The sequence below is a fragment of the Thermobia domestica genome, chromosome 12 (genome assembly GCF_964235325.1).
Source record: "Thermobia domestica chromosome 12, izTheDome1.hap1.1, whole genome shotgun sequence".
NCBI lineage: Eukaryota > Metazoa > Arthropoda > Insecta > Zygentoma > Lepismatidae > Thermobia > Thermobia domestica.
This window is the reverse complement of record NC_137465.1, coordinates 56,629,185-56,656,264: the sequence shown is the minus strand read 5'-3', so window position 1 is coordinate 56,656,264 and position 27,080 is coordinate 56,629,185. Positions and strand designations below refer to the sequence as shown.

Below are 27,080 nucleotides of genomic sequence, written 5' to 3'. Positions count from 1 at the left end.
CTCAGGCTCAACTCGAGCCCGTTACGCCAAGTGGTTTTGGCGGGGGGGGGGAATACATAAATAATAAATAAATAAATATTTCGCTGAAAGATTTTTTGTCTACAAATCACCTGGACACTTTATCATATTTACTTCTTCCACAGATTCTATTAGCAGATGTAAATTCGTAGTATCTGTGTGAAAGATAATTGCAGAAAAGAATCAAGTTCACATTTAACCAAAGATAAAATTTATATTTTAATGTTTATAACAATTTGAAAGATATAGTAACTCCGCATAGCGTAGTCGCTAACGCTCTCGTTTTTGGTGCAAGCGGTCCAAGGTTCAATTTCCGGTTTGGAGACTTAATCGAAAAGGTGTAACAGCTTTTTTAAGTCAGCCATCCTGAGTGAGGTTTTTTTGTGAGTTTATCTCATTTATACCAGGGAAATGCCAGGATGGCATTTAACACACAGATCCCTACCGTTACCATCTTTCCCCATTCCTTTATTGCATCCCCCTTTCCTTGATAGTGTGCTCGGCGAAGAATGTCATCTCTCATACATGACGGGTTTAAGGTCATAAATACAGGCAATGCCCAGAAATATGTGTCAATAAATAAAGATATATATGATGAAAAAGAAGAAAAAAGCGAATAAACGAGTAAATGGGATACTGGTCAGAGCTTAAAATAAGTTATTCTCTGTAGAATTTCACAAGCGCTACAGGTAACCGAACATTATACAGATAATGAAATGAGACATTTAAGGTGGGCTGGAGTCGTTGTTTATAATGGGGAGATAGGCAAAGAGTGTATTGAATCTTAATGGAAGAGAGACCATTGAGTAGGCCCAGAAGAAGGCGAAAGAATAAAATAAAGGTTATCTTCAAGAAGAATGTAACAACAATCCTATTGATTGGGTTAATCCGTGGGCGAGATTTTTTTTCCCTGGGGTAATAACACGTCGGACACCGTGAGCCATAGTTAACTGTGCCATAGCAAGAAACGATTGGCATAACTATTACAAATGACATACTGAGGAAGAAAATTCTATATTAATGCTTATTTAATATTATACGTGTTCATAAGCACTCTTTTAGAACTACATCTTGGCTTCTGTCTGTTGAAACTGATAATTTTAAGTACATTTCACATTGTCCGTTGCACAGTTCTTAGGATGACACCGTACAGAACTCGTGGCAAAGCCATCAGAGACGAGTAAACGGAAATCATGCCTAAATGAGAGAGAGATCGCCAAACATTAAAGACGATTTTGACAAAAGCGTAGAATTAATGCCACACAACTAACTCAATCAGCTTCTATAGCATGAAAAAAAACTTGTTTTCTTAATACGACGAAAGCTTTAGAATCTCATCATTCTAGGCTCGCTGCGATTTCGAAACCTCTGATCAGCATCATCGACGGGCTATCGTAGGAAAAAGTAATAATATGATATTCAGAAAATAAAGCATGGATTATCAATGATTGGAGAAGGGTAATATGGTCAGATGAGCTATCTTTCTCTCTGTTTACAACGAACAGGCCGGGTTTATATATAGTCCGGACCATAAGGACTAACACGAAAAAAATACAATAAAAGGAGGAGAGAGGGCTATGGTCGCCAACAAGATGATAGAGAATTTTCTTTTCCAGATATCCGACGAAGTAGGGCTCTTCCAATAGAAACAGATGTACCGTAAGAACCCTAGAAGTCTCTGTCACTGTAAGTCAAAATAAGTGAATAAAATGAAAGTATTCACACGAGACAAGAGGCGAGGTTGTGTTGTTTCATAAATTTGTCGTGTAGGTGATGTATCTTCTCAAAGAACGTACTTTTTGGAAGAACTCTCTCGTCTCGAATCTCGTTACGAAATCTCGTACTCAACCCTGATCATTAGATATCGGATTCGTTGTTTCAAAACTAACTAATCTTGACAAGCGGAGAACGAATTTAGACACCTTGCTGCGGCCTTAGTCAGCACTTTTTCCATTCATGCACCTGGACTAATGTTCTACTCGTTCTCATCGCTTCTCATATATTTTCCTTTTCCGTTTCTACGTCCTAATAATAAATTGCTGACAGCTCGTCACAATGTGGTTGCATCAGTGACTAAGTACATTCATTCAGCATTTTGTTTATGTTCTCGTTACAAAATATCTATTCAAATTTACGCAGTTAACACTATTCACCAGAAATAAGTTGAAGTAAATTACTTCACTAAAACTCTCTTCTCTTCCAGAAAATCGAAACAGCAACACATTTTCGCAAAAACATTTTTTTTATCAATACTACTAATAACTAAAACGCCAGAACGACAAAAAAAATCTTGAATAGTTTTTCGAAGGAAAAAATAAGGGAGTCGGTATAACTTAAGTAGTAATTGACAACAATACTCACCAGTAAACCGTTAAAACTGAGACAACCTGAACCCAACATAAAGTTGTATTAAAAAAAAAAAAAAAGCACTATGTCATATTACAGGTATTTCAAATCTACATGTTAAACGAAAGTTTACAATACTACATTTATTATTAGTGTTACAAACTAAGAACGTTAGACTATAAATGGCCAGATCCAAATTTGTCAGAGCCAAGCCAACATCCAGATTTTGGAGGCCTCTTCAACAGTAATAACGCAAGTGAGATGAACGGAAGATATAATTAAGAAAATTTGTTCTAATTACAACTACAAAAACTATTGCTATAATGTTATAAAAGCAAAGCAAAGCTACAATCATTTTTTAAATTTTCCCCACAAATACATCTTTAACATGTTCTATACCCATGTTTTTCATATTTCTGGAACGATTTGAGAGGCCAAATTTCTGTGAACATTATGATTTTTATGTCTGTTAAAAATTGTCTGTCATTCAATGATATTCATGTAAGCACTTTTTAGAAATAGTCTTTCGAAAGAATCCAAATTTTCAATCTTCTGTAACATTTTTTCCCGTTTATTAAAAATAGTCATATCATGATCATAATATTTAACATTTAAGGTACAAGATCCATTCAATAAATAACCAAAAAAAAGTTGTATAAAAAATACAAAACTTCTACAAAGCTTGTGCTTCTTTGTTATTTTTTGGTGGTGATCTAGAACTATTATCAGATGGATCTGACACGCCTGCGTCGCGAACAAAATGCTGGGAATCAGTGAAGACAGATGGCGGCACCCTTGAATTTTTGCACCAATGTGGAGCAACAGAGTGCCATTAGATGTCTGTTAGCTAAAGGATTGAAACCAATCGAAATTCACCGTCGGATGACAGTGCAATATAGTGAAAGTTGTTTGAGTCGAACACAAGTGTACGAGTGGGCAGATAAGTTCAAACGGGGTGTAACAAGTGTTGGAGATTCTCCATGCGTAGGACGCTCTGTCTGTGCAATCACGGTGAACAACATTACAAGAGTTGATGAGTTGATACCGGAACCCGGGAATTGATATCCCGTTTGAACTTATCCGTCCACTCTTACACTTGTATTTGACTCAGATAACTTGCATCATATTGCATTGCCATTCGACGGTGAATTTCGATTGGTTTCAATACTTAGCTAACAGGAACCTAATGACATTCCGCTGCTCCACGTTGGTGCAAACCTGCAAGTGTACCGCCATCTTGTTTCACTGATTCCTAACATTCCGTTCGCGAGATAGGCGTGACATGCCTATCTGATAATAGTTCTAGAACACCACTAAAAAATACTCAAAAAACACAAACTTTGTCGAAGTTTTGTATTATTTATACAACTTTTCTGGTTATTTATTGAATGGACCTTGTATTTGGATGTGAGGTATTTTCCATCAGATAATCTACGAAAAATATTTTGCAAGATATATCATTCCCTTTGATGTATATGTTCTTTGTTTCGTCATATATACTCATACTCATGTACAAAAATGTTTTGCACAATAAGTAATTATTAAAAAATACTGAGTATTTCAAATTGAATAGTTGAACATTTTTAGTACATATGCATAAGGATATCAAACACAACCATTGAATTGTCGAACGAAGTTAAATCTAAAATTTCTTTCGTTTTATCCTTGTGTTTTAGCTGTTGCGAGCAAAAATGATATAGTAATAATGTAGTTAAATGACATTAAATTATTATCAACTTATTGTTAGGACATCGGCATGTTGTCTGTGAATTACATATTATATTTGTGTCTATGTGAATGTGGTATTCATACACTTATTGTGCCATTTGCCTCTCTTAGGTTGATACCAGCCAAGAGTCAGCTTACTCTTCAGCTGCGTGTGACTGAATGCCCAGGGGTCAATTATTTAGAACATGTACAAGTAAGTTTCTTTCTTCCAGTATTTTAATTGTATGTAATAAATATATTATTCGGACCCAACTGATTTTAAAGCTTTGGAGTTCGTACAGGGTTCTCACATACATTTTCCTAGTATATCATGGTTGATACAGTGCAACTATTGGATTTACAGCGTTACTTGAAATTTTAGTATTACATTAAGTGTATTGACAGATCAGTGACGTAACTAGTTTTACTGCGCCCTGGATCGATCGATCATCGACTTACTCATACCTGCTCCCTGCCCCACACATTTCAGCTGCTGAGTTATCTATAACATATTAACAGTATACAAAGTTACGTTTATTATGAAACCAAAAGGTTTTACTTATCATTTTTTTCTAAGTTATCACTACATACTTAATATGAATTATGTTCATAGGAAATTAAATTAAAATGGTTTACTGTACTTAATCCAAACTGCTACTTTTATACTTTAAGGAAAGAATTATATTATTGCTTATAACTCTTAATATAAGTAGGGAGTGCAGGATAGTTTTATAAGTGTCAGCTAGGTTTCAAACGGGACCAACTTTCGTTGTATTCCCAGGTAGGGTAGAACCCGGGAGGGGGCGCGGTGCACTGATTGCAATGACTTATTATGCAAAACTTTCACTAGGAGGCAGCTAGCTAGACAAACATTGCAGTGACGATTGTGCGGGTATCGCCCAGTGGGGATCCAGAAAGGGGGGCGGGGCTCGGGCGCCCCTCCATGAGGAGTAAACTATATAAATTAGTCCCTAATGAAACGCTTGTTCAAAGGCTTTGGAAAAGAAAGTTTTAAAATTTCTCTCAAAAGGAAGATTTTGAGTACGTTCTCCTCTTATTGCAGATAGTGTGTGCGTTTCCAGTTCATGGTAATCCTGGATCCTCTCGTGTTGGACAACATGGCTTTCCTCAATGCCGCCTCCAGAAGGGCGGAGATAAATACGTACACAGTGTATTATTAAGCACTGCAGTCCACATTTTTAGTTAGCGAACCAAATATCGAAAAATGTCTCAAGTTTATTTTTCAGATCTGAGCCCCCCTCCCCTCTCAAAAATTACTGGATCCGCCCCCAGTATCGGCAGTTGCAAGTTAACTGCTAATAGTCATAGCGTACCTTTTGAAATGTTTTCAAACGTTCTTTGCAGAAAGAACCTTTTTCCATATTCTTTTTTTCGCCCTTGCGCCCTGGAGCAACTGCTCAACTCCTCCATTGTAGTTACGCCACTATGACAGATCATCTTAAATTTCTTTTATAACAAAGGGAAAAGATAAAAAGGAACGGCAGAAATATAGTATTAGCATATGTTTTATGAGAGATGTAATATTTATATTATGAGAATCATGATATTGTTTGTACAGAAAAGTGTGAAAAGTTGTGCAATAAGTAATATATATGCGTATCTTGTTTTGACAGGCAAAAATAAGCTTGAATACTCCTAAACGAGGTGACTTGGAAATTCATCTTACATCACCAGTAGGAACAAAAGCAACCCTTCTAGCTCATCGTTTGCATGATATGTCACGAGCGGGTTTCCAATCTTGGCCATTTATGTCTGTTCATACGTGGGGCGAGAGCCCATTTGGAATCTGGAAGTTAGAAATACATAATGAGGGGCGTTTCCCAGGTGAGTTTTTTCTGTTAAAATTGGTAACAACATTATTTTTTTTCCCAGATGAACAAAGGTAATATTTGAATAAATAGTTATGAGATCAAAATAAAGCAGAACCATTCTTTCCTAAGTGTGATCCAATGATTAAATTAAAGTGAGAAAAATTAATAGGTATTACTAAAGAAGAAATTCATATGTTGTTTCTAAAGAAGAAGAAGAAATCAATAATAGTGTATGTTAGTGTATACTACTTTTTATAGGAATAATAAGAAATCATGTGTTAACGTTTTTCATAATTTATACTGTTCCTTGTTCTGTTCGTTGACATTTAAGACAAGCTTCTGTAAACATAGTTCATCACTTTAATTATAGATGATTACTAATTAAGTAATCAAATCTTTTTACAGACTATAAAATTTGATACAATAATTAATTAGTACAAATAGTTATATTATATTAGTACATTTTATAAATGGAATTAAATTCCGAACAGGGGCCACGGTGGCTCAGTGGTAGAGCATTCATCTCTGTTGCATGGGGTCGCTGGTTCGATCCTAGCTCGCGTCAAGTGAGCTTTGTGGTGGACAAATATCGTGTGCATGGATTTTCTCGTGGTTCCGTCGTTTCCTCCCACTTTTCCTCATTTCACCGTTCCATTCATTTCTCATCATCTTCACCGTGTCCTTTAGCTTAGCCTGCATAATCGTGGGACGTAAACCTCAAAAGAATAAATTCTTAGCATAGAGTACTACAATATGACATTGTTAAATAAATAAATAAAATACCGCAGTATTTGAAAGAAACAGAGTATAAAATATTCATTTATTTAGTGTTACGTAGCTTTACAGATGTTGTGATTTCCTCCTTCCAGTATCTTACGGCTCTGTAAGGGTACCCACTCACAATTTAAACCACAATAAAATTACTAAAACTTCCATCACATATATGGGTTGTTATATTCTCAAATGAAAAACTATTAATCATATCAGGGTAGATAAATATTTATTTAGATAATAAAGTAAATCGAAGTGATTCGACGAAATTCTTTAAGGAAAAAAAAATTACGGAACTCCTTCACTTCAGAGCCCTATCCCTTAAGTCAGATGATCATCACTCAGAGCAACAGACTCCTACAATTTTCTTAGTCAGACTCCACTGATCACTGATCCGTCATTCCCTCACAGTTTTATCTGTCGCCTACCTCTATCAGGAAAGCCTGACTACAACTTTCCGTCCATATATATATAATAGATCCTCTTGTCAATGGACATCACTTACCCCAATAACTGATTCTCTTTCTCTAAAGAGAAGACCATCACTTAGGTTTTCTCTGGCCTAGCGCAAAAAAAAAAAAAAAAAAAAACTTAAAGTGTTTTCTGCCTCTGAGGTTAAAAAAAAATATAACCTACTTCTCCTCACTAGAAGATAACGGGAATCACTTATCCCAATAAGCTATCATTTAAGCTTATAACCTGACTAGCTAAATGTCCTCAAACTTGGTCATCACTCAGACCGAAGGAAATCACTTATTCCTTGCTCTGGCCATCACTTAGGTCAGTCCCTACTATTTTCATTGAAATATCGAAAGATTCTAACGCCATCACTCAGGCTCCAGAGAAATCATTTATTCTCTGTCATCGGTCATCATTCAGACCGTTCCGTACAAGATAGGAACGTTAAAAAAAAAAAAAAAAAAAAAAAAAAAAAAAAAAAAGGCAGGACCTTAATAACGTAGAATGGCTCTAACAGCCGTAGTCATCCAGCAGAATTCCCTATGTGGCGAAAGGCTTCCTTTTATATGGTCGATGACCCTTCCCCTTTTTAGTTTACTTAATTTTATTTTCGTTTAAAAATCCGCAAAAAAGTCTTTTGAAAAAACGAGCAACCGTCACAAGCCTTTGCAAAATTCCATCGATCACTATAAGAAAATCTATATAGAAAAAACTTGAATGTTGAGTTCGTTAAATATAGCTGAAAAGAAATCCAAGCAAGAATACACAGCTTAAACAGATATACACATACAAAATAAGCAATAACCAAGATGAAATTATAAATATATATAACATATAATACGTATATGTAATTAAATATATGACTGGCCAGATTTACCTTTGGTGTATATACACTTGTACACTAATTATTTATTCACAAAAAGAAAAATAAACACAGTAAGGGCGAACCCTCGTCCTTACACAGATCCAACAACTAGCCGTCATAAAGAATCTTTACTCCGCGTCATTGGAATTGACGTATGGGATCAGCCAATAAGCTTGCAGTGCGTGTTACTAAACCTTCACGCAGGCATCTAATCATTCATAATTGATTTTCTTCAGATTTGTGGACAATTATGAATGATTAGGTTCGTCACTATAGGTTTAGTAACAGGGTACTGCGAGCCCATTAGCTCATGCTATACGCCAATTCGGGTGACGCGGAGTATAATCTTTTTGTATTACTCATCAATTTTTGATTCAAAGAGAGAGTTATTCAACTTTCAAGAAAAAGTACGTGCTTTAAAGAAGGGAAATAAAATGAGTGCGTAACTCTTTTCAAAAGTACTTTGCGACCTTTTCTTTAATTGTGCTCAGAGCTGCAATTATATGATAAAAACGTGCACAGATCAAATCTTTCTTCAAATCTTGAATGCAAAATTACATGTAAAACTAATTTCCGCTTTTGGTTTTCATTATGTAAGGATATTTAGTATTTTTCAGTAATTATATGTACTACTTGAAGTAGACAAGTAAATTTTCTCTCCAAAGAAGAATGACTGAAATAAAACTACAAAACTACTCCTTTCCCTTTACAATTGTCAAATTTTTCGTTTGCGTTATTGTAAATACGAATTGTTTTATTACAACAAACCTAAAAAAGTTTGCCATAAACTAGACAATAAGTAAGGTTTATGATGTGATGTAAATGTGTAAATTGCTTCCTCAGTCTCACTTAATTCATATTGCAATTATGCAGTTAGTTTAAAAGTGGATTCCTAGTGTTAAAAATCCTTTTGGTAATAAGTCGTTAATTTAATCAATATGTTTTCAGTCTTGATGCAAATCAATTTTGATTTACAGAAAGCTATAATAATAGGTTCATTCGTTCGCAAGTTTAAACAAAACAATTTTGGAAGTAAATTCACTTTTCAGTATGTACGCGGGAAAAAAAATCATAAAAACACTAGTTGCCTATCACTTCAAGATACTGTACAATATATTTATCGAGAATATATTTAAGAGAACTCATCACTGCGAAATTAAAATACTGCTAATTTTACAGTGATTATGTGATATCTTCAAATAGATAAAAGATAATCGAAAAGTGAAACAAAACCTCCCTAGACAATATTATTCTGCGTGAGATATCGTTATCATGACTCATTTATCTGCTTTTGATTTCCAGACATTTAGAAAATCGGCATTTATTTTCGCGTTTCTAAGTAACTGCAAACGGAAAGCTACTAGGTGACTCGTGATAACGGTACCTCATGCAAAATAACATCGTCTAGGGAGGTCTTGATCCACTTTTCGATTATCTTTTATCTATTTGAAGATATCACATAATTACTGTAAAATTAGCGGTATTTTAATTTCGCAGTGATAGGGACTCTTTATTCTTGGAAACAAGTAAATAAATAATTGGCAGCTGTAAATAAAATTCCATTAGATAATCATTAAGATTGGTTCATAAAATAAAAGTGAGGGCCGTGCGTCAGTGTTGGTCATTTTAACCTGGCGAGGCCATTTCAATATTAATTTTGTTAAAATGAAAGTTTGATGTACTGTCTATGAGATGGTACGACCAGTTTAAAAGATATTAGGATCCTCAGCATGCGAACAGTTGCGCACACAATACCGGGGAATCGAAAACCTTATATAACGCGCACAGTTTCTGCGTCTGAGGGTACATTCGGGCTTATGAAGTAACTCCCCTAAACAGGTTAAAATAATAACTTCGTATATTAAACTTGCTCTTAATAGATACGCTTTCTTGATTAATAGAAAGTAATTTGTATAACCATGAAGTTCTGTTTTAATGAATTATTTATTACGTACGTAATTGTATCATTTGATTACTTTCTTCTGTAGCTGTTAAAATTAAGGTACTAGGTTTATGTATATATGAGATTCTTAATTATGTAAGATTCTTTATTATGTGTGATGGTTCTTGAAGATACAACATTTTTGCCACAGTTTCCTTCGGGTAGTGATTTTCTACTTAATAAATATATACCAGAAGCAGTATATAATTTATTTGACTATAAACTTTAACCTCACTTTGCATAAAGAAGCCACCCAGTTACATCTAGTAAAACATAATTGCATTTAAATAAACTCATGAGTGAATATAGTTTCATGCTTACTGTTTTAGCCAAAAGAATATTGTAAATTATATTAAAATATGAGTCCGGAGACCTATTTGTGGATCTTTTTAACTGTCCATTGTATTCATTTTTTAAAAAAAGAAATTTTTATTATAATATTATGCTATCTAGTTGTGATTTCAATTAAGAAATGGGCACTTGTATAAAATTTATTGTTGTGTATTCGACTTACAACAAATATAGTATTCAATTTTCCTGGAAAATTACTTTTTGTATGTGCTGTTATAATTCATCAAGTGATACAAGCCTGAAGTGAGTGCCCATTTTCACTTCAATATCTCAAATAATTTATTTGTATTACCAATGTTATCTTAATCTAGTAAAGCCTTGATTGTGGTGCAGGTGCACTGATCATGAACGTGTGCTTTTATTATGAAAATACGTACTATAAGTTGTATTTATATGAAATAACCTTTAAGTTAATTAAGAATAAACATCATATATTAATTACACAAAATTTTTGTAAATGTAATTGTACTTCGTAGTTGACCGGGTTTTTATTTAGTAAAGTATTATGAAGTGTCTTCTCTTTTTATTTCTATATAATCAAATAGATATTTAAAATAACGTTCTACATTTTACGTATACATACTGTATGTTATATACGGAAAAAATTTTTGGCTTGTCAATTCCGTTAATGATAACTGCCAATTATTAACAAACTATTCAACCTTATGTTGTGATTCTAATTATTGTAATTTTTCTGATTTGTCTTAATTGCATAATCGAGGCTTTACTTAATATGTGTAAGTTGTAAAACTAATTTTTCTTGTTCTTTCGTCTCTCACATATGCTTTATTACTCCTTTCTGGTCAATAGGCCGAGCAACCCTGCAAGAATGGTCTCTAATTTTCTATGGCACATCAGAGAATCCTGACAGACCAAAAGAATCCTTTGGATCATTTTATCCTTCGAAGTCATCCAATCACCAGAAAAGTGGTTCACAGTCTTCCTCATCACATAAGGGTCGCAATGGATCCACTTCACCAATTAACGTTTTTTCAACCAATTACGGGAACACTTTCCCGAAGAAAAACAAAAATTCTTCTAAAGCTGCTCATAGAAATAACTCCCCTAAATCAGCTATGAGAGCTAACTCCACATCTTTGTCATCACTGTCATCGCGTCCATCATCATCAAACAAATTATCTAATGTCTCCGTGCTGCCGACACGAAGGCCAAGACCTCAAACGAAAATTACAACACCCAGTAGTATTACAACCACTAACACTCCTTCGAGCATTTTCACTTTACCAAGATCAACAACAACATTAACACCACTTACCTCCACATCAAGATTAACATCATCTCTTAGTGAGAAATTAAATACAACCCCTTTATATATGACTGACTCTACCACACTTAATACAACTATTTCACAAAAAGATTCCACAAAAGCACCATTTCGTATTGGAATTAATCAGCCATTGTTTCCTAAAGACTTTCAACATCCGAAAGAATTCCATAAAATCTTACTACCTTTCCCGCGACCCAAACTGGAAGGAAGACCAGGAACTAAAAGTCGTGTCGAACCACCTCTTTATTCTTCCCATATCCGTCCTGCAAAACTGCTGCCTAACAAAGGCTTAGACCTTCTTCAAGATGAACAATCGGATTCTGAGCTTCGAGGTGCAGGCAAGGATACTTGTTTGCTCCGTCAATTTGCAACAATATGGGAGAGCATTCAGACTCCCATGTGATCTTTGCCCGATGTGTTTATGCATGAATGTGCACTGAAGCTTGTGATTTCATTTTTTTGTATGTTCCAGAGTTTTGATTTTTGTTTCCTTTTCTAAAAAGTGAATTCAAGCCTAGATAATATAGTAGCTAGTTTCTCGTTGCATGTTACGTGAAATAGCAATTGAGTAAAGGTTTGTTGATGCTAATTTTCCGAAATTCGATTTTACAAGAAATATTTGACTTCTAAAATATCTGTTTCGTAGTTGTCATTTTTATAGCAATTTTTAAATACAAAGTTGAAAGTTCTCATAAATAACCTCACGTGTCTAAGGTTGTTTCTTCAAAATCAGATTAATTTCACAATATATTCTCCTAGATGTTATTTCCAGCAGTACTTTTTTTTTCTTTCAAGAATACTTATTTCCGTAATTATAGTTGTATTGACGTCCTCTTATATTGAGGAAGAATATTAATGTAAATTTCAACTGAGATCTTTCCACAAAAGGAGAGAATTGTAGTATTAATATAGAACTTTATTCACACCATAAAAGTACAATCTTACAAGACAAATTATTACAAACAGTTCTTGTTTTTATTTAAGTGACGTTATTACTATTGTACTCCTTTAAATATTTAAGTAATTATAAAAGGCGCTTGTAAGTTTTTCAGGTGTTGAAAACGTAGGTTGGATATATTAAAACATCTAGTAGCTTTATAGCAAAACAAGAATTTTAGAAATGATCGAAAAAATGCACCAAAAGATTGCGATCTTCGCCAATAATTAGTTTTCGGATCAGGGGCCACAAAATGTTTGAACGACCCCTAAATCGAGTTCCGTATTTTCCGCGGAATAAACACATCATACTGAGTTCATTTGTACAAAGGGATAGTTTAGGTTTGGCTACACTCTATGTAGTTCTCCAGATATTGGACGTTAAATAAAATTTTTGATTGAAATATATTGATCTTTTCATCCAAAAAAAATCCTTTATAGATATGTAAATTTGAATAGAAATTTGAGAAAAATAGAAAGTACAAGGAAACATTTCGTACATATAAATTTTTAAGACTTACGTTTAGAAGCTGAATGTTTCTGATAAAACTGAAAATAAAGTAGCGTGTCGTCAGCATGAGAATGTCGAGATTAAGAATAAGATAACTGTATAGTCTTTCATAATCCTAAATTACCTAATGATAATGAAGAGATACTTACTTATAGATAAGTAAGAAAATTTACTCTGTAAGCTTAACACGAATTTAAACAGTATCAACATTCCTTCATTAATCACCCAACGCTTTTTTGTATATATATATATACTGAGTGTGTGTGTGTATGTTAGTAATAGGTTCTTGATTAGTTACACTTGAATTGCGATATTTTATTTACTGTAGAAGTATCTTTTATTTTTAAAAATATAATTTGGTGTCAGCAATTTTGAACAAATGTAGCATGTAGTCCATATATTTTTGTGTGTATATTTCTTTGGTATGTCATTCTTTCTGTATAACTGCGTGTTGTACTTACATCTTTTTAAATGAACACTTGATTTTTTTAAAGCAAATTTGTACAAAATAATATTTGCTATAAATTTAGCAAGTAAAAATAGTGCGTAACAGAGGAAACTTATTGTATTCTGTTAGCTCTTCCTTACTAATTTATATTTTGCAAAAGTTTACATTTTTAAATTTGAGACTTTATAAACTCATTATATATAATTTATAATTGCAGTTTACTTATCGTTTTAAGAGATTATTCGGGTTAAAACTGTTCTGCTTCTTTTTATAAATTAATTGCTCAATTGCATTAGATAAATTTTTACATTCTAGTAACAAATGCAGAACAGGTCTCACATTTATAGAGTTGTTTTTCAGTAAAATTAGAAGAATCACCTAATAGAAAGTGTAAATTACAAATCCGGAAGCATTTCTCTCATTGTTTACACTAGTTACGTGTGTTAAAAATTTGGACATGTGTAAGTTAGGAAAAGAATCTTTTTATCACCAATAATTACAATTATATTGTATATGTTCTAATCGAAATAGTCACTTTTATTCTTATTAACTTCGTTACAGATTGTTTGTAGATAAGAAATTACCTGTGATACTGAATGTACCATGTACTTTCTAGAATTGATGTACATTTCACCTATGCATTAATGTTAATACTTAACAGTAACTACTAGATAGGAACAGAGTTTTAAAATAATATATTTTGATGCAGGATTAATGCATCTTATTAGCACAAACCATTTATATTCATGTTTAATTCCGTAATATTTAACCTCAAATATTTTATTATTCCATTCTGAGAAAAAAATATAGATAATAACTTATTTCGTCTTATTTTTTAGGAAAACTTACTGATTGGAAGCTTACTTTGTATGGAACAGAAGTTTTGCCCGAGAGTGACTCTGCGTTCCCAACGGCTAGCACGAATAACAACAATCGAAATGGGGAAAGTAATAGCATGCAAGGGGTGGTGCCACCAAAAGAACCTGAAACAATGGGAGGCCAATGGAAAGATGATATACTTACAATCAGCGACCATTTTCACAATGAGGTGCAACGTACCACAACAGAAGATGCCAGTTCCGGATGCCTTGCATTGTCCAAAAATGGACAAAAATGTATAGGTTTGTGCCTTCTTATTGTAATAGTAGTGTCAAAATATTTAACAGCGTTATCATCGATGTCCAATGTGTCACACCACTACTCTCCACGTAGGGGAAGTTATGTGACCGAGGAAAATTCTTTCAGCTTGAAGCCATTTTCTACATCCTGTATTGTGCCATACAGGATCAGTTCTTCCTGTGTTCAAGAAGACTGCAGACCATGTGATCAGCACCACGCACACATCCGATTGTTACAGAACACTATAAGAAACTCCAGTCTTAGTACATTGTCCTAGGAAAGGTGCTTCTGTTCTAGTGTTTACGTATTCTATCAACAAAATTAGCAAATCCAAACTGTTGTATCATAAGTTAAGAAAAGACATAAGAAGTTTAATACTCCAATCGTCATCAAACTATTCTTTTTTTTCTCTTTTCATACTTACTTGGGAATGTTTTTTTTTTAAATAACTTGTTTGTGTACTTTTTAAGTAAGTATGATTAGAGAAAAAGAACACAAGTGCAATAAAAAACAAAACAATGATACTCATAGATATTATTACTGTCTAGAACAGACAGACAAAAAGCAAGTCCTCCAATAGGTTGTTTTGGAACGATTTGTAACGAGGACTTCGTTCAATCTCCACTGCCATTTTTTCTCTGTTTCCAACTCTGTGGAACATGTGGAATGATTGAGGGTTTTACTCTGCTTAAATGCGCCCCCTTTATCTTCCCTGTCTGTATGATTTGTCTGTGTTTGGTGGGAGAAAGTTTATATAATATTAATCGTAAAGAAAAAAAAAATTGAATTGCTCAAATTTTATTGTGATGAGCATTTGTAATGCCTACTTCATTTAATTTTCTTTGTTAGTCTGCAGTCATGTATATGGCAATTCAGCAAAGAGTTTTCTTCTTGTTCTTCGTTATTTTCTGCAAGTTTTAACTATTATTATAATTATTTGTCACCATCGAAATATCGCACATAAATTTCTGCACATTTTTTGTTCTTTATTATTACGTTTTGACTTTATTATTTGATAAATATTACGAGTTAATTTTTCATATTTTTTTCTTTTGTTATATACTAGCTTTTATTTTGAATATGTTTGGTCTAGTGATAATAGTTTTTAGCCATCCATACTTGGAACAAACTTCCGTTTCTTTACCTCAAACAAAAGACAGTAGTTAGAGTAATAGAACAATATATTACAGAATCAGGTTATGGGGAAATTAGTAAACGATTGAAACTTAGTTACTTTTAGTTACAAGTAGGATAAGTATTTGTCTTTTTGCTAGAAAAGAAGAAAGAAAGGAAAAGAAATCGTCAGTGATTTTGAGAGAACAAATCAGTTTAGGAATGAAGAAGCATAATACTGGAAATGACTCTGGAAAATGTTTCCAGTCACTTACTAATAATGTAACAGACTACAAGAAAAATAAAGTGCAGTATTCAGTTCTATAGTCATAAATAATTGTTACAAAGAAGTTCTTTCATTGATAACATTAGTCGAAACAATGTGCTGAATAAATTGTCATAAGCAGCAAAATACTCAGTATGAACTGTACAGTGATGTTAAAGTAAGCGTGATTGTAAGTGTTACGTTCTATAATTTTAGGGATGTGCTCGATTTCTTATCATAATATAGACACAAAGAAAAAGTCTTTGAAAGATCTAAACAAAATGAATCTCATTAAGTAATTTTGTCATTGCATAATATTTGTTGATACGCTACGATATGATGCCGTTTTATAAAATTCACTTTAATACATATTAACAAAATAGTACATTTCAATCTTCAATATTAATCACTAACTACCAGTGCAATTTCATTCACAGTATTGTTGTATCTACAACATTAATAATTCCCTAAGAAATTGGGCGAAATTCAAATTTTTTATCATTACCAAAAAATATCTGTTCAATTTTAGAATCCTTGATTATAGAGCAAATATTAATCTTAAGTTCTAAAAGTTTTTTTTCTACACTTTTGTTTCTGAGTACTATTAAAAACTAAGTACCATCTAAATATCCTATCTTGATCATCACACAGGCAAATCACTTAGTACAAAGTGAAAAGTTTCTATGCACTGCAGCCCACATTAATTTGTTCGTCTGAATGCACTAGAGGCTATTTTCTTTAGCGCTCTTCGTCAGCTTTAACTTTTTAAATTTCCCTTTTCACCCTTCTATTAGTACTAGTCTTCAGTTTACAACGGTTTTCGTTTCTACCCTTCTATTAACAGTATTCGTCACTTACAGGCTTTTTCGTTTTTCTTTCCACTTTTCTATTAGCATTGTCCGTCAGTTACAACTTTTTTCTTTTCTACTCTTCTATTAGCACTATTCGTCACTTACAACCTTTTTCCTTTTCCTTTCCACCTTTCTATTAGCACCAGTGCTCAGTTATAACTTTTTTTCCCCCCATTCTAGCCTTCTATTAGCACTATTCGTCACTTACAGCCATTTTCATTTTCTTTTCCACCTTTCTATTAGCATTATCCGTCAGTTATAACTTTTTAACTTTCCTTTCCACCCTTCTGTCACATCCCTTAGAATAAAATTTCTTAGCATTTTTTAAAAAGTCCTAACCAGTTTCTTTTTCCATTAAATAGGAATACTACCATTCGGCATATTTATCCAAGCTTATGTTGAAGTATTTTTAAGCTGTTGCGAGGCTTTTCCTCGCAAGGAATAAAGTGAGATGTAAAAAGGAATGGTTAAAAATGAGACGTAAAAATTGATAATATAAGCGTTCTTTTAGTGCTGTTGAGTACCTGCGGTTTTTTCTTAAGCGCTTTGGTATATATGGAAAATCATTTCTCTGTTTTCTTCGAAGTAAGCTAGAATTTTAATATGATTGTACTAATTTCTTCAAGTCTAGTTCAATTTCTTCTTTTTCAAAGGAAATTTGTATTATATATAAATTAAATAAATTTTGATCATTAAATGTTTATATATATATAATATAACACAAAATTGAATTTTTGCAAAGTAAAGAACATTGAAATATATTTGAAGAACAAATCAATATAATCACATAAATAAATTCCAATTAATTTCAAAAGGAGACAAAAATAATTCCCCATACAAATCAACCTGCTAAGAAATATAGGTACCGTTAAATGAATACGTTAGATCGAAGTGATCTTGTTACAGCGTCGTATGATGATGTCAGAGTTACCGTCCTACTGATCGTCGATCTAATCATATAAATCGATTTATCTCATCTTCTATTTAAGATACGCTCATCGAGATTTTGTACTTTATTTTACTTTTTCAATTCAGATATTCCACATTTTAATTTGTGTATCTAAGCATTGTTCACTTACTAAGCCAAAAGACTATATAACACATGTAATAATGGAGTAGGTGTAATCCAAATAGGAAAACGAAAAAAAAAAAAACTTTCTATAAATCACAAACATTTCACGGTCATATATAAACACAAAATACTGGATTGTTTGAAATTACGTCTTATACAGGTAACTTGAAAAGGAATATAAATGTAAAATTAAAAGAACACATTAGGGATGCCAAAATTGGAAACCCTGTTTCAGATTGTACAAATATTTCAAAAATAATATTCATGAGAAAAAGGAATAAAAGTACTATGTGAAACAGAGAATAATTTGGACCTAAAATGAATGGAGTTACGTAACATCCGAATATAAAACATCAATTATATGTTGTTTCCAACCAAATGAATAAGAATTCCTTAATTCGGTAAGATTTCGCGCAATTAGATCGACACATACGAGGAGGAATATAAAAACCGATATTCATATGACGATGTGAATAAAATCAATTCATACCAACATGTTCATTTAAAAGATAGGTTATGTATATACATTTTTGTCACCTCTAATGAGTATAATGTGTGTATTGCATTGGATCTTTTATTTTATCTTCATTTTGAATCATTTAACCATCCGTTTTTATATCTCACTTTGTCCCTTCCGACGAAGAGCCTCGTAACAGTTTGAAATATAAAGATGAGCTTTGATGAAGCTTATGGTGGTAAGTAAAGTGAATTTCTAATTATTTGTGAATAGCTGCAGGGTAATTTGTCTTCTCATATCATCCAGTTGATTGTCTTCTTTCTTTTCCATACTTGCATATTAAATGCTTGTAGTAGTTCTTAATCGTTTCAGTACGGTATCTACGTTCCTGAACTGTAAATACGAGACTATGCACAAAAATCCGATAAGTGTATCTAGTAAATCGCGAAATACATTTTGCTTCCGGTAAGATACATTTTTCTTTGTAGATCTTTCCTTCATCATTGTTATTATTGCTTTTATTAATTGCCCTCATTTACAACAGTTACGAGAAACTGATCGACTTCCTATTTTCCCCTACGCTGTCTATCCCTCAGCTTCTGTATTTGACGTGATTTGCCTTCTTATCAACCACATTACTTTCGCCATTTTAACATCTATTGTTATTCCGTATTCTTAAGTTTTGTCTAATTCTAAGAAGCTAAAAGTATCTTTCATGTACATCTTGTTTACCTTGAAAGCAGCCATCATTTATGTAAGTTTAGGCGTGATTTGATTCAGAAAAATAAAATAAAATAAATAAAAGATCGACATCCTTCAGATCTTCGCAGTATTTTAACACAATTCTGAAATTAGTATTTGACGTGAAAGCTATATTGCATTTGACCCTAAAATGATTAATAGCACTCCAAACAAATCATTACATTCACTCAAAAGTATAGCCACAAAAACTATAAAAGATAGGTGATTGAATATTATTTGTTAGTGTCCCAGTATGTGTTCTTCTTTGTTAATTGTTCAAATTATCAGTGTTGCTGCATGAGCCCATATATATATATATATATATATATATATATATATATATATATATATATATAATATATATATATATATATATATATATATATATATATATATAATATATATATATATATATATATATATATATATATAATATATATATAAAGTACAGAATCCCTGGTAAGCGTTCAAGAAAGAAGTTGCTGTACGGTAGAAAGAAGGAAAAAAAAATAATACTAAAATAGAAAATCAGATATTTCAGTCTTAAACTTGAGATGTTAATGCATACTAAATATAATTTTCTTTTTCCTCAAATTGCATATTGAAATGAAAATTTAATGAGATAATAGCTTCATAATTATTATTTTCTTAAGAAAAATATTGATATACTGTCGCATTTTGTAGATACATACAACCTAGTTTCCTATAATACGAATTTCAAATTTCCTGTAAAATTTCGTAATTAATGTCATTATATACTTGAGACTAACTAAGTAAACGTAATAATAGTGGCGCATCCCATAAACCTAATTTTCGGCCACATGTCATTTGCAAGATGATTATTTTGTACCTAAAGTCAACTATGTAATAGTCATTATAGTGCAATCACTTGTATTCCACTATCGAGCGTTTTGTTATTTATATTTACACTCAATATAGAGAGCAGGGATATTGTTGTGTAATTCACTTTAATACAATATTTTGATTATTCTGAAGAATGTTAGAGGCAGAATAATTCTGATGTAGTTCTTGATTTTATTATTATTATATTCCTGTCTAGAACCGTATCAGTTTTGTCTAAAAGAAATCAGTTTATCAGTTACCAGATTTTAATATTTTTATTTTGTGAACACTTTGCTTTGTCGGTTCGTCATGGTTGCCGCGAAATACAATACTTAAATAACTTTTTAAAATTTAATATCGGAAAAGTCTTGCTGAATTGCTGAAATAGTGTTTAATTAGAATAAGAAATCTGTGATTTTCTTTGTAAGATAGTACGTTATTTTATGTATATGAAAATGCCAAAATGAAGGTAAGTTATGTGCAAAAATTTTAAACGAAAGGCATAAAATTAGTGTGTAATACTATTACATTAATTTGGGGCCATGTAAATTTTAAAATTTCCGAATGACAATATAATTTCCACGAATCCGTGCTATTGACTGTGGTTATTTTACTTGCATGTAATTACTTCATAAAAGACATTATTATTAATATCGTAAGGGTGGTATAATCAAGTAATATTAATCCGTGTCTATAAAATTGCTAACTACATTTTTTTTTTTTTTTTTTTTTATCTGTTGTTGCTTGAGAAAACAATATAAGACTGCAAGTGGTTATTTTTCCACATTTTTGCAATCATATTTGTTTCCAGACTGTAAATGATTGTATTATGTATGTGTGAACAGGCATGCAGTCTATTTTGATTACGCAATTATTTGTTCTATCGCAAGTGAAAGTAACTATAATTAAGATTTTTTTTTTTTTTGATTGAGGACGTAACCGTAGCTGCTCTGAAGAAGTATATATGCTGCTATTTGGATTGGCTTTGTTAAAATAATGTATTTATTACTTTTCACAACAAAGTATTTCCTCTACGTGAACCTATTCTTAAAAACTACGGAAATATCGTATCTGACTTCCTGTATATCAAGTATCTTACAAAATTTGAAGCTACAGGCCTACAGGCCAGCTGAGGATATTAGTTGTAGTTTAATATATTTATAACCGAAATCAATTTGTGTGTTAAAAATAATTAATATTTCGTTAAACATGCATAAAGAAGTAGTTTCTTCTAGATTAAACAATTTAAGTTTTCATGTCGTAAAAGGAAATTTCGTGGGTCATTCATAATATGATCAAATTACGTGTCGAGTACTTAAATTCTCTTCGGGGAAGTAAATTGAAACTTAACTACGTGTTTTCTTTACGAAGGCGGTAATGTAGCGTGCTTGTTATTTTCTTGTCGAGTAACAATGCCAAGAAATAAATTTTGATCTTAAATTATGAAGAGAAAACTATATATATATATATATATATATATATATATATATATATAATACAACAATACCCTTAATATATTTGAAAACATTGTGCTCGAAATTCTCGATATTCCAGTTTAAATCTATCTAGTTTCTCTCATATATATATATATATATATATATATATATAAAATCATATGTACAGCTAAGTTATGTACAAAATTTCACGTAGGATTCTTCAGAAAAAAATCCATGCCAATTTGGATTATATTCTACACATATGTTAATTACAAAAACCTTTTAACATTATTGGTTACATATTTATTACAAACAGTTCTATTGTTTAGTTTGTTCACGGCCCAATACTAGAAATTCAACACTCCAGCCATAAGTTATTAATTTCTCTAAAAAGAAGTATGCATCTTGCACAATAAAGAACTAAAGTAACAATCAACAATAATAATTATAATAATGATATGATATGATCTTTTTATATTACAAATATTTAGCCTAATTTATATCTATTACACATTATTAAGTTTGAATAATAAATCACCTATATACATAATAAATAATTATTTCAGTATTGAACAATTTTCAGAATATTCTTAGACATCGTTGTTTAGACAGTGGTGCCAAACTTATGAAGCTTATGAGCTGTTTTTAAATTCTGCTGTCAGCTACCAACCAAAAGAACTACCAACATTTTGTTAAAAATAAATCTTACATTTGTTTATTGTCTATGAACTTACATTTCTAGTAATGAAATCAAGCTATCCATGTTAGCAAATGTTTAATATACATACGAAAAACATAACATACACAACTCCACGCGTATACAATCAACTGCCAGATAAGGCTGACAGTGGCAGTTGTGCGAGAGAATCAAGCAGTTGTTTTTGTCAGTTCCCCCTATCGTTAGCGTCAACTCAGTGGAGGAATCAAAGTTAGCCAACCGGAGCGTTAACGCGATCTACCGAAAATGTCCCCGCGAGCTACTAGTAGATCGATGGTTTAGATCTTTATGTAGTCGTATCGAGAATTTTGACATTATCAAGAACGATTTTGACACTTCACATTTTAATTCTTGTAATGCGAATATCTCATCTGTTTCAAGAAATCTAAACTATTTTAAAATTTATAATAACCTGTTAGATTAATAGCATATATTGTTATAACCAACTTAATCCCGAGTCTATGATAATTGTCAGTTTGATCGTTCGATTCGTTATCCAAATCCAAATATCTAACGATCAGAAGAAACTTTTTTTTAAGTGTGTTGTTGCAATTCATGACTGTCCCGACTGTCCAGAGCTGTAATTTCCATCCTTAGATGCACATTGTTTTCAAATATATTTGTAACGGTTACTTCGTTTTAATAATTGAACACAATAATAATAATGACATGATTCGAATACATTTCAACTTGTACCATTGCGTTCATTCTTGTGGCTTCCCAAATTCTGACCTAAATAATAATAATAATAATAATAATTAATAATAATAATAATAAGGGCAGCATGTCTTGTGTATATATATATATAAAGCCAAGTAGACTATGTAAATTTATGAGAAATGTGTACATATTACCATAAATACAATTGACATGTGTATGTGCGTGTGTGTAAGATATTAATGTAATATGCGTGTGTGCAAGTTTGTATTGTATGGTGAAGATGTTCGAGGAGTGTGTCTGTATATATAGGCGAATTCGTACGTGCTGGTTTCTGGAAATCATTTCTTCCTAATTTCCTATATGGAAGTTTTGTGCCTGAGGCACGTTGAAAGAACTGTGAAGTTTTAAAGACAGTTTACTCATATATTTACTCTTCTGTGTTTATTTTGTAACACACTTCCTGAATATTGTGTAGTATGTCCATTGTAATGCAAAAGATTCTGTGTCGGTTGACTGTAATTTTGTTCGTAACTGGTAATTTAAAATTTAACGATAGATATTACACATCTTACAAAATAGAACTGCCTTAAGGTTCAAGTTATGTTTATTATAATAGTTGTTCAGTCAAAAAAGTTACACGTTACCAACAAAATAGATCTGTGGCTATTATGCCTCATCTTTCCTGTCGAAACGACGGTAACAAATTAAAATATAGTTTCAACCGTGTTTCCAATGGAAGCTAAGTATAATAGCCGGTAAAGGTGCGTATCCACTCCGTACGCAGTAAATGAATCACCCTTTAACAGTTTAGGATATATCATACAGAGAATTGCATTGTTTCCATGTGAAACAAAAATCGACACAAATCGATTCACTTGTCTCGAGGTTATTGGTGAAAAGTATAAACGTGAGTATGTACTTTTACGGGTACACATAAAAAAAAAAAAAAAAAGAAAAAAAAAAAAAAAAAGAAACAGCAGATTTGTCTACCTCATTGCATAAAGAATGAATTTTATTCATAATTGTTTTCATCGTTTTGAAATCAAGAAAATAGCAATGAATGTTTCTACTGTGTATCAGTTAAACTAGTCTTTAAATACAGCATGAATACAAAAATATATACATTTGCATGTTTCATATATATATATATATATATATATATATATGGTGTTAAAAAAATTTGTTACAATATTTTGGGGATAGATTCCTCACATCAAAATAAGAAAAAAGTTCATGTGTACCTGTGGTCGGAAGTGCATAATTTTGTAGTTATAGAATGTTGCAAACATGAAAAATAAACTTTAAAGACCCCTAGTTTCACTACTATATGACCGATCGTAGTCGGGTCAAGACATCAATGAGGATGTGAAATATCCAAAAATCCATCTTTCAAAACCTCTGGTGCTTGCACTTTTTTTTTTTTTTTGGGGGGGGGGGGGAGAGGCTGTTTGGGAATACTTGATCACTCTTCACCTACCTCTATAAAAATTGGTGTGCAAGTACTGAATTTCAAGGTTTCGGCACCCTATAACTCCGAAACTATCCACTTTTGAGCACAGGTCAATATGACTTTTTTTTTTTTCTTATTTTGATGTAAGGAATCTGTTCCCAAAATATTCTAACTCATTTATGTAACACCCTGTGTATATTTACACTCTCCTTCGTACAGACTTAGAGGTTAGACATGCAAATAGTGGTTGCACTTTCATTATATTAAGGATTAGGATGTGCGTGTAAGTCTTTATTCTGTTATAAATAATATCTCATAAATGTTAAGTTACTTAACGTTCTAATCTCTAATTCCAGATGGTATTCAAAACAGAAACATTCATAAGAAAATATGATAAAATTAAATGAATATATAATTCCCTTTTATTACCGATATACCACTTATCAGTGCATAGTGTCATTGATAGTAAAATATGAATGCACTATGTTTTGTTGAACCAAACGCCACACAAATATCGAAGCATAATAGCATTTTAGAATATTGCAGAGAAAAATTGCGAACGTTCATAATTTAAAAAAAAAAAAAAAAAAAGTTATAATTTCGCACATCAACTTTTGTATACAGGGTAAGGTGCTTACTACTTTCTTCATGTGACTGGTTTGTTCAGTACTTCTGGTAGAAGACATTAGACATATGTATTATTTTTAACTCCAGTACTCATTTTTAACTAGCATCAATAGAACTGATTTTCTGTACAACTAAAAGTTGTAATGTTGAATAAAGGGGAAGACGATTTGATAGTTAAAGTATAAATCAGGTTAAAGTTAATTAGCTTATTTATTTATTTATTATATAGTGTTTCATAATAATTAAGCACTGAAGGATAACAAGTTATACAGTCTTCGCTCGATAGTAGTCTATAGTACGTACCAAGTATACGAAGTAAAATTATCGGTGTTTTCAATATGCTGGTTACCACTGAGAAATTTGTATTTTTAAACCATCATGTCGTAGATTATTTAATACGTACTATTCACATATAACGCTTATATATATCTATATATATATATATATATATATATATATATATATATAATATCTCAGACAATACTGGAAACATTATCACGCAACGATAATAATAAAGTAAACCATAAATGCTTTCACTAAATCTTTCAACTTAACAATATTATCATGTGACTGAATTCAATATAACATCTAATCGTACATAGCTACCACTGTTTTTTAACTTTTCTGTTCTTTCTATTTCTTCTTTTCCTTTAAGCACATATAGTCCGTATAGTTTATATAGTACTTCCTTCTGGTTTATATCAGTGATGGCCAATTTGTTATGTACTGCGGGGCAGGACAATGTAGGGCCCATACTTAGGAGCCATTTTTCTTGTCTTCACGCTTGAAGCGACGATTTGCTGAGTGTGGACAAGTCATATATTTTCTGAATCTATCGCATTCTGCGTAACCTGCTCCTTGTTTTATGTAGCCCTCATGTGCCTAGGCCAATTAGGGCATGAGCTACAAATATTGGAAACTAATTGTATGAAATCTGCATTTTCTAAACATCGCTTAGGTACCAACAGCAGAATGAGTTTGATAAGCAATGTTTTTTTTTTTAATCACGATTCAGCTATATTATGGTCGTCAACTACACTGTTTATTATACGTATAGAGTTAAGAAAATAACGTGTCATAGATTCATATTTATTCGCGGACTGAACGAAACATACTGCGGGCCACCATTTGGTCATTACTGGTTTATATTATAATATTAATTTGTGATGATCATAATACCAATCCATAACAAATGCTCTTCCTATAGAGTAAGACTAAAATAAAAAATTAAAAATAAAAAAAAATAAAAATCGGATATTCAGAGGAATAAATGGCTATACCGTCACCAAAGTCGTGCACTTTGATTCATTTCGCGTTTAAATGTTCACACGATATTTCTTCTAAGTGACTCTATACAGTTACAATATTCAAAATATATATATTAAACATAACTTTTTATATGCCCAAAGCATTCATCCACATTTTTGACAGTCATAACGTTTGTTTCATCATTGTTTTGAAAATTGTAAATGAACCTGGTAATGAAAATCTTGTTTTTTCTCTATGCAAGATACTTTAAATGCAACTCGCGAAATAATGCATCGAAATTTATTATGAAATTGAGTATTAGAGAGAAAGTCTCTTCATAGGAAATATTACGTAATTGACATTGGCCTCTTCTATCCTCATATAAACAAATCTCCATTATGTTTAAGTCTGTAAATATCTTTTACAAATTTAATTATTGAAATAATCAGAAAAAAGGAAATACAAGACATTTTCTTCTAAATTTTAAATCAATTACTTCAACCTGTTTATATATAGTTTAGTGATATCGCAGTAGCGATAGTGCAGTGACGTGTATAACTGCTTTTTGTTGATCTTTTGCATTACCATGATATATTGCACAAATTCCGTCTAGATATTTCTGTTATGTCATTTAATTATATGATGTATCCATGCAGAAGTTCCTAAGTTGAAATAGTTGTGTATAGATGATAGTTATTATTCCTTGGACTATTCTCGTCTCTTAGAATTGTATATGTTACATTTTGTTCGTTAATTTACTCATGGAAAGAAGTTTTGTAATTCAAGTACCGCTTTTTTACATTGGGATACATAAATGACTGATAATGCGGTTGCCATGAGCAGATATATTATTTTGCTAATGTTATCAAAAGATATGCTTATTAGTATGTGGTGTGTAGATTGACTATTTTGAAAGTGAATTAGAAGAACTAGTCTCTAATTGAGAATTTCACACAAGGCACCACAAAGTTCTCTTCGAGACATCATACATATATAAAGTATAAGA

The 27,080-nt window shown here is 31.9% G+C and overlaps 1 protein-coding gene across 1 annotated transcript in view; it reads left to right on the top strand.

Moving 5' to 3' along the window:
* Positions 1-27,080, top strand: part of LOC145665965 (furin-like protease 1) — a 273,711-nt gene that overhangs the window by 210,548 nt on the left and 36,083 nt on the right. The window contains exons 10-12 of the mRNA XM_081733071.1: positions 4,204-4,285; positions 5,706-5,916; positions 14,314-14,595. Coding sequence (XP_081589197.1) covers positions 4,204-4,285; positions 5,706-5,916; positions 14,314-14,595 — 575 coding nt within the window. The remainder of the gene's footprint in view (positions 1-4,203; positions 4,286-5,705; positions 5,917-14,313; positions 14,596-27,080) is intronic.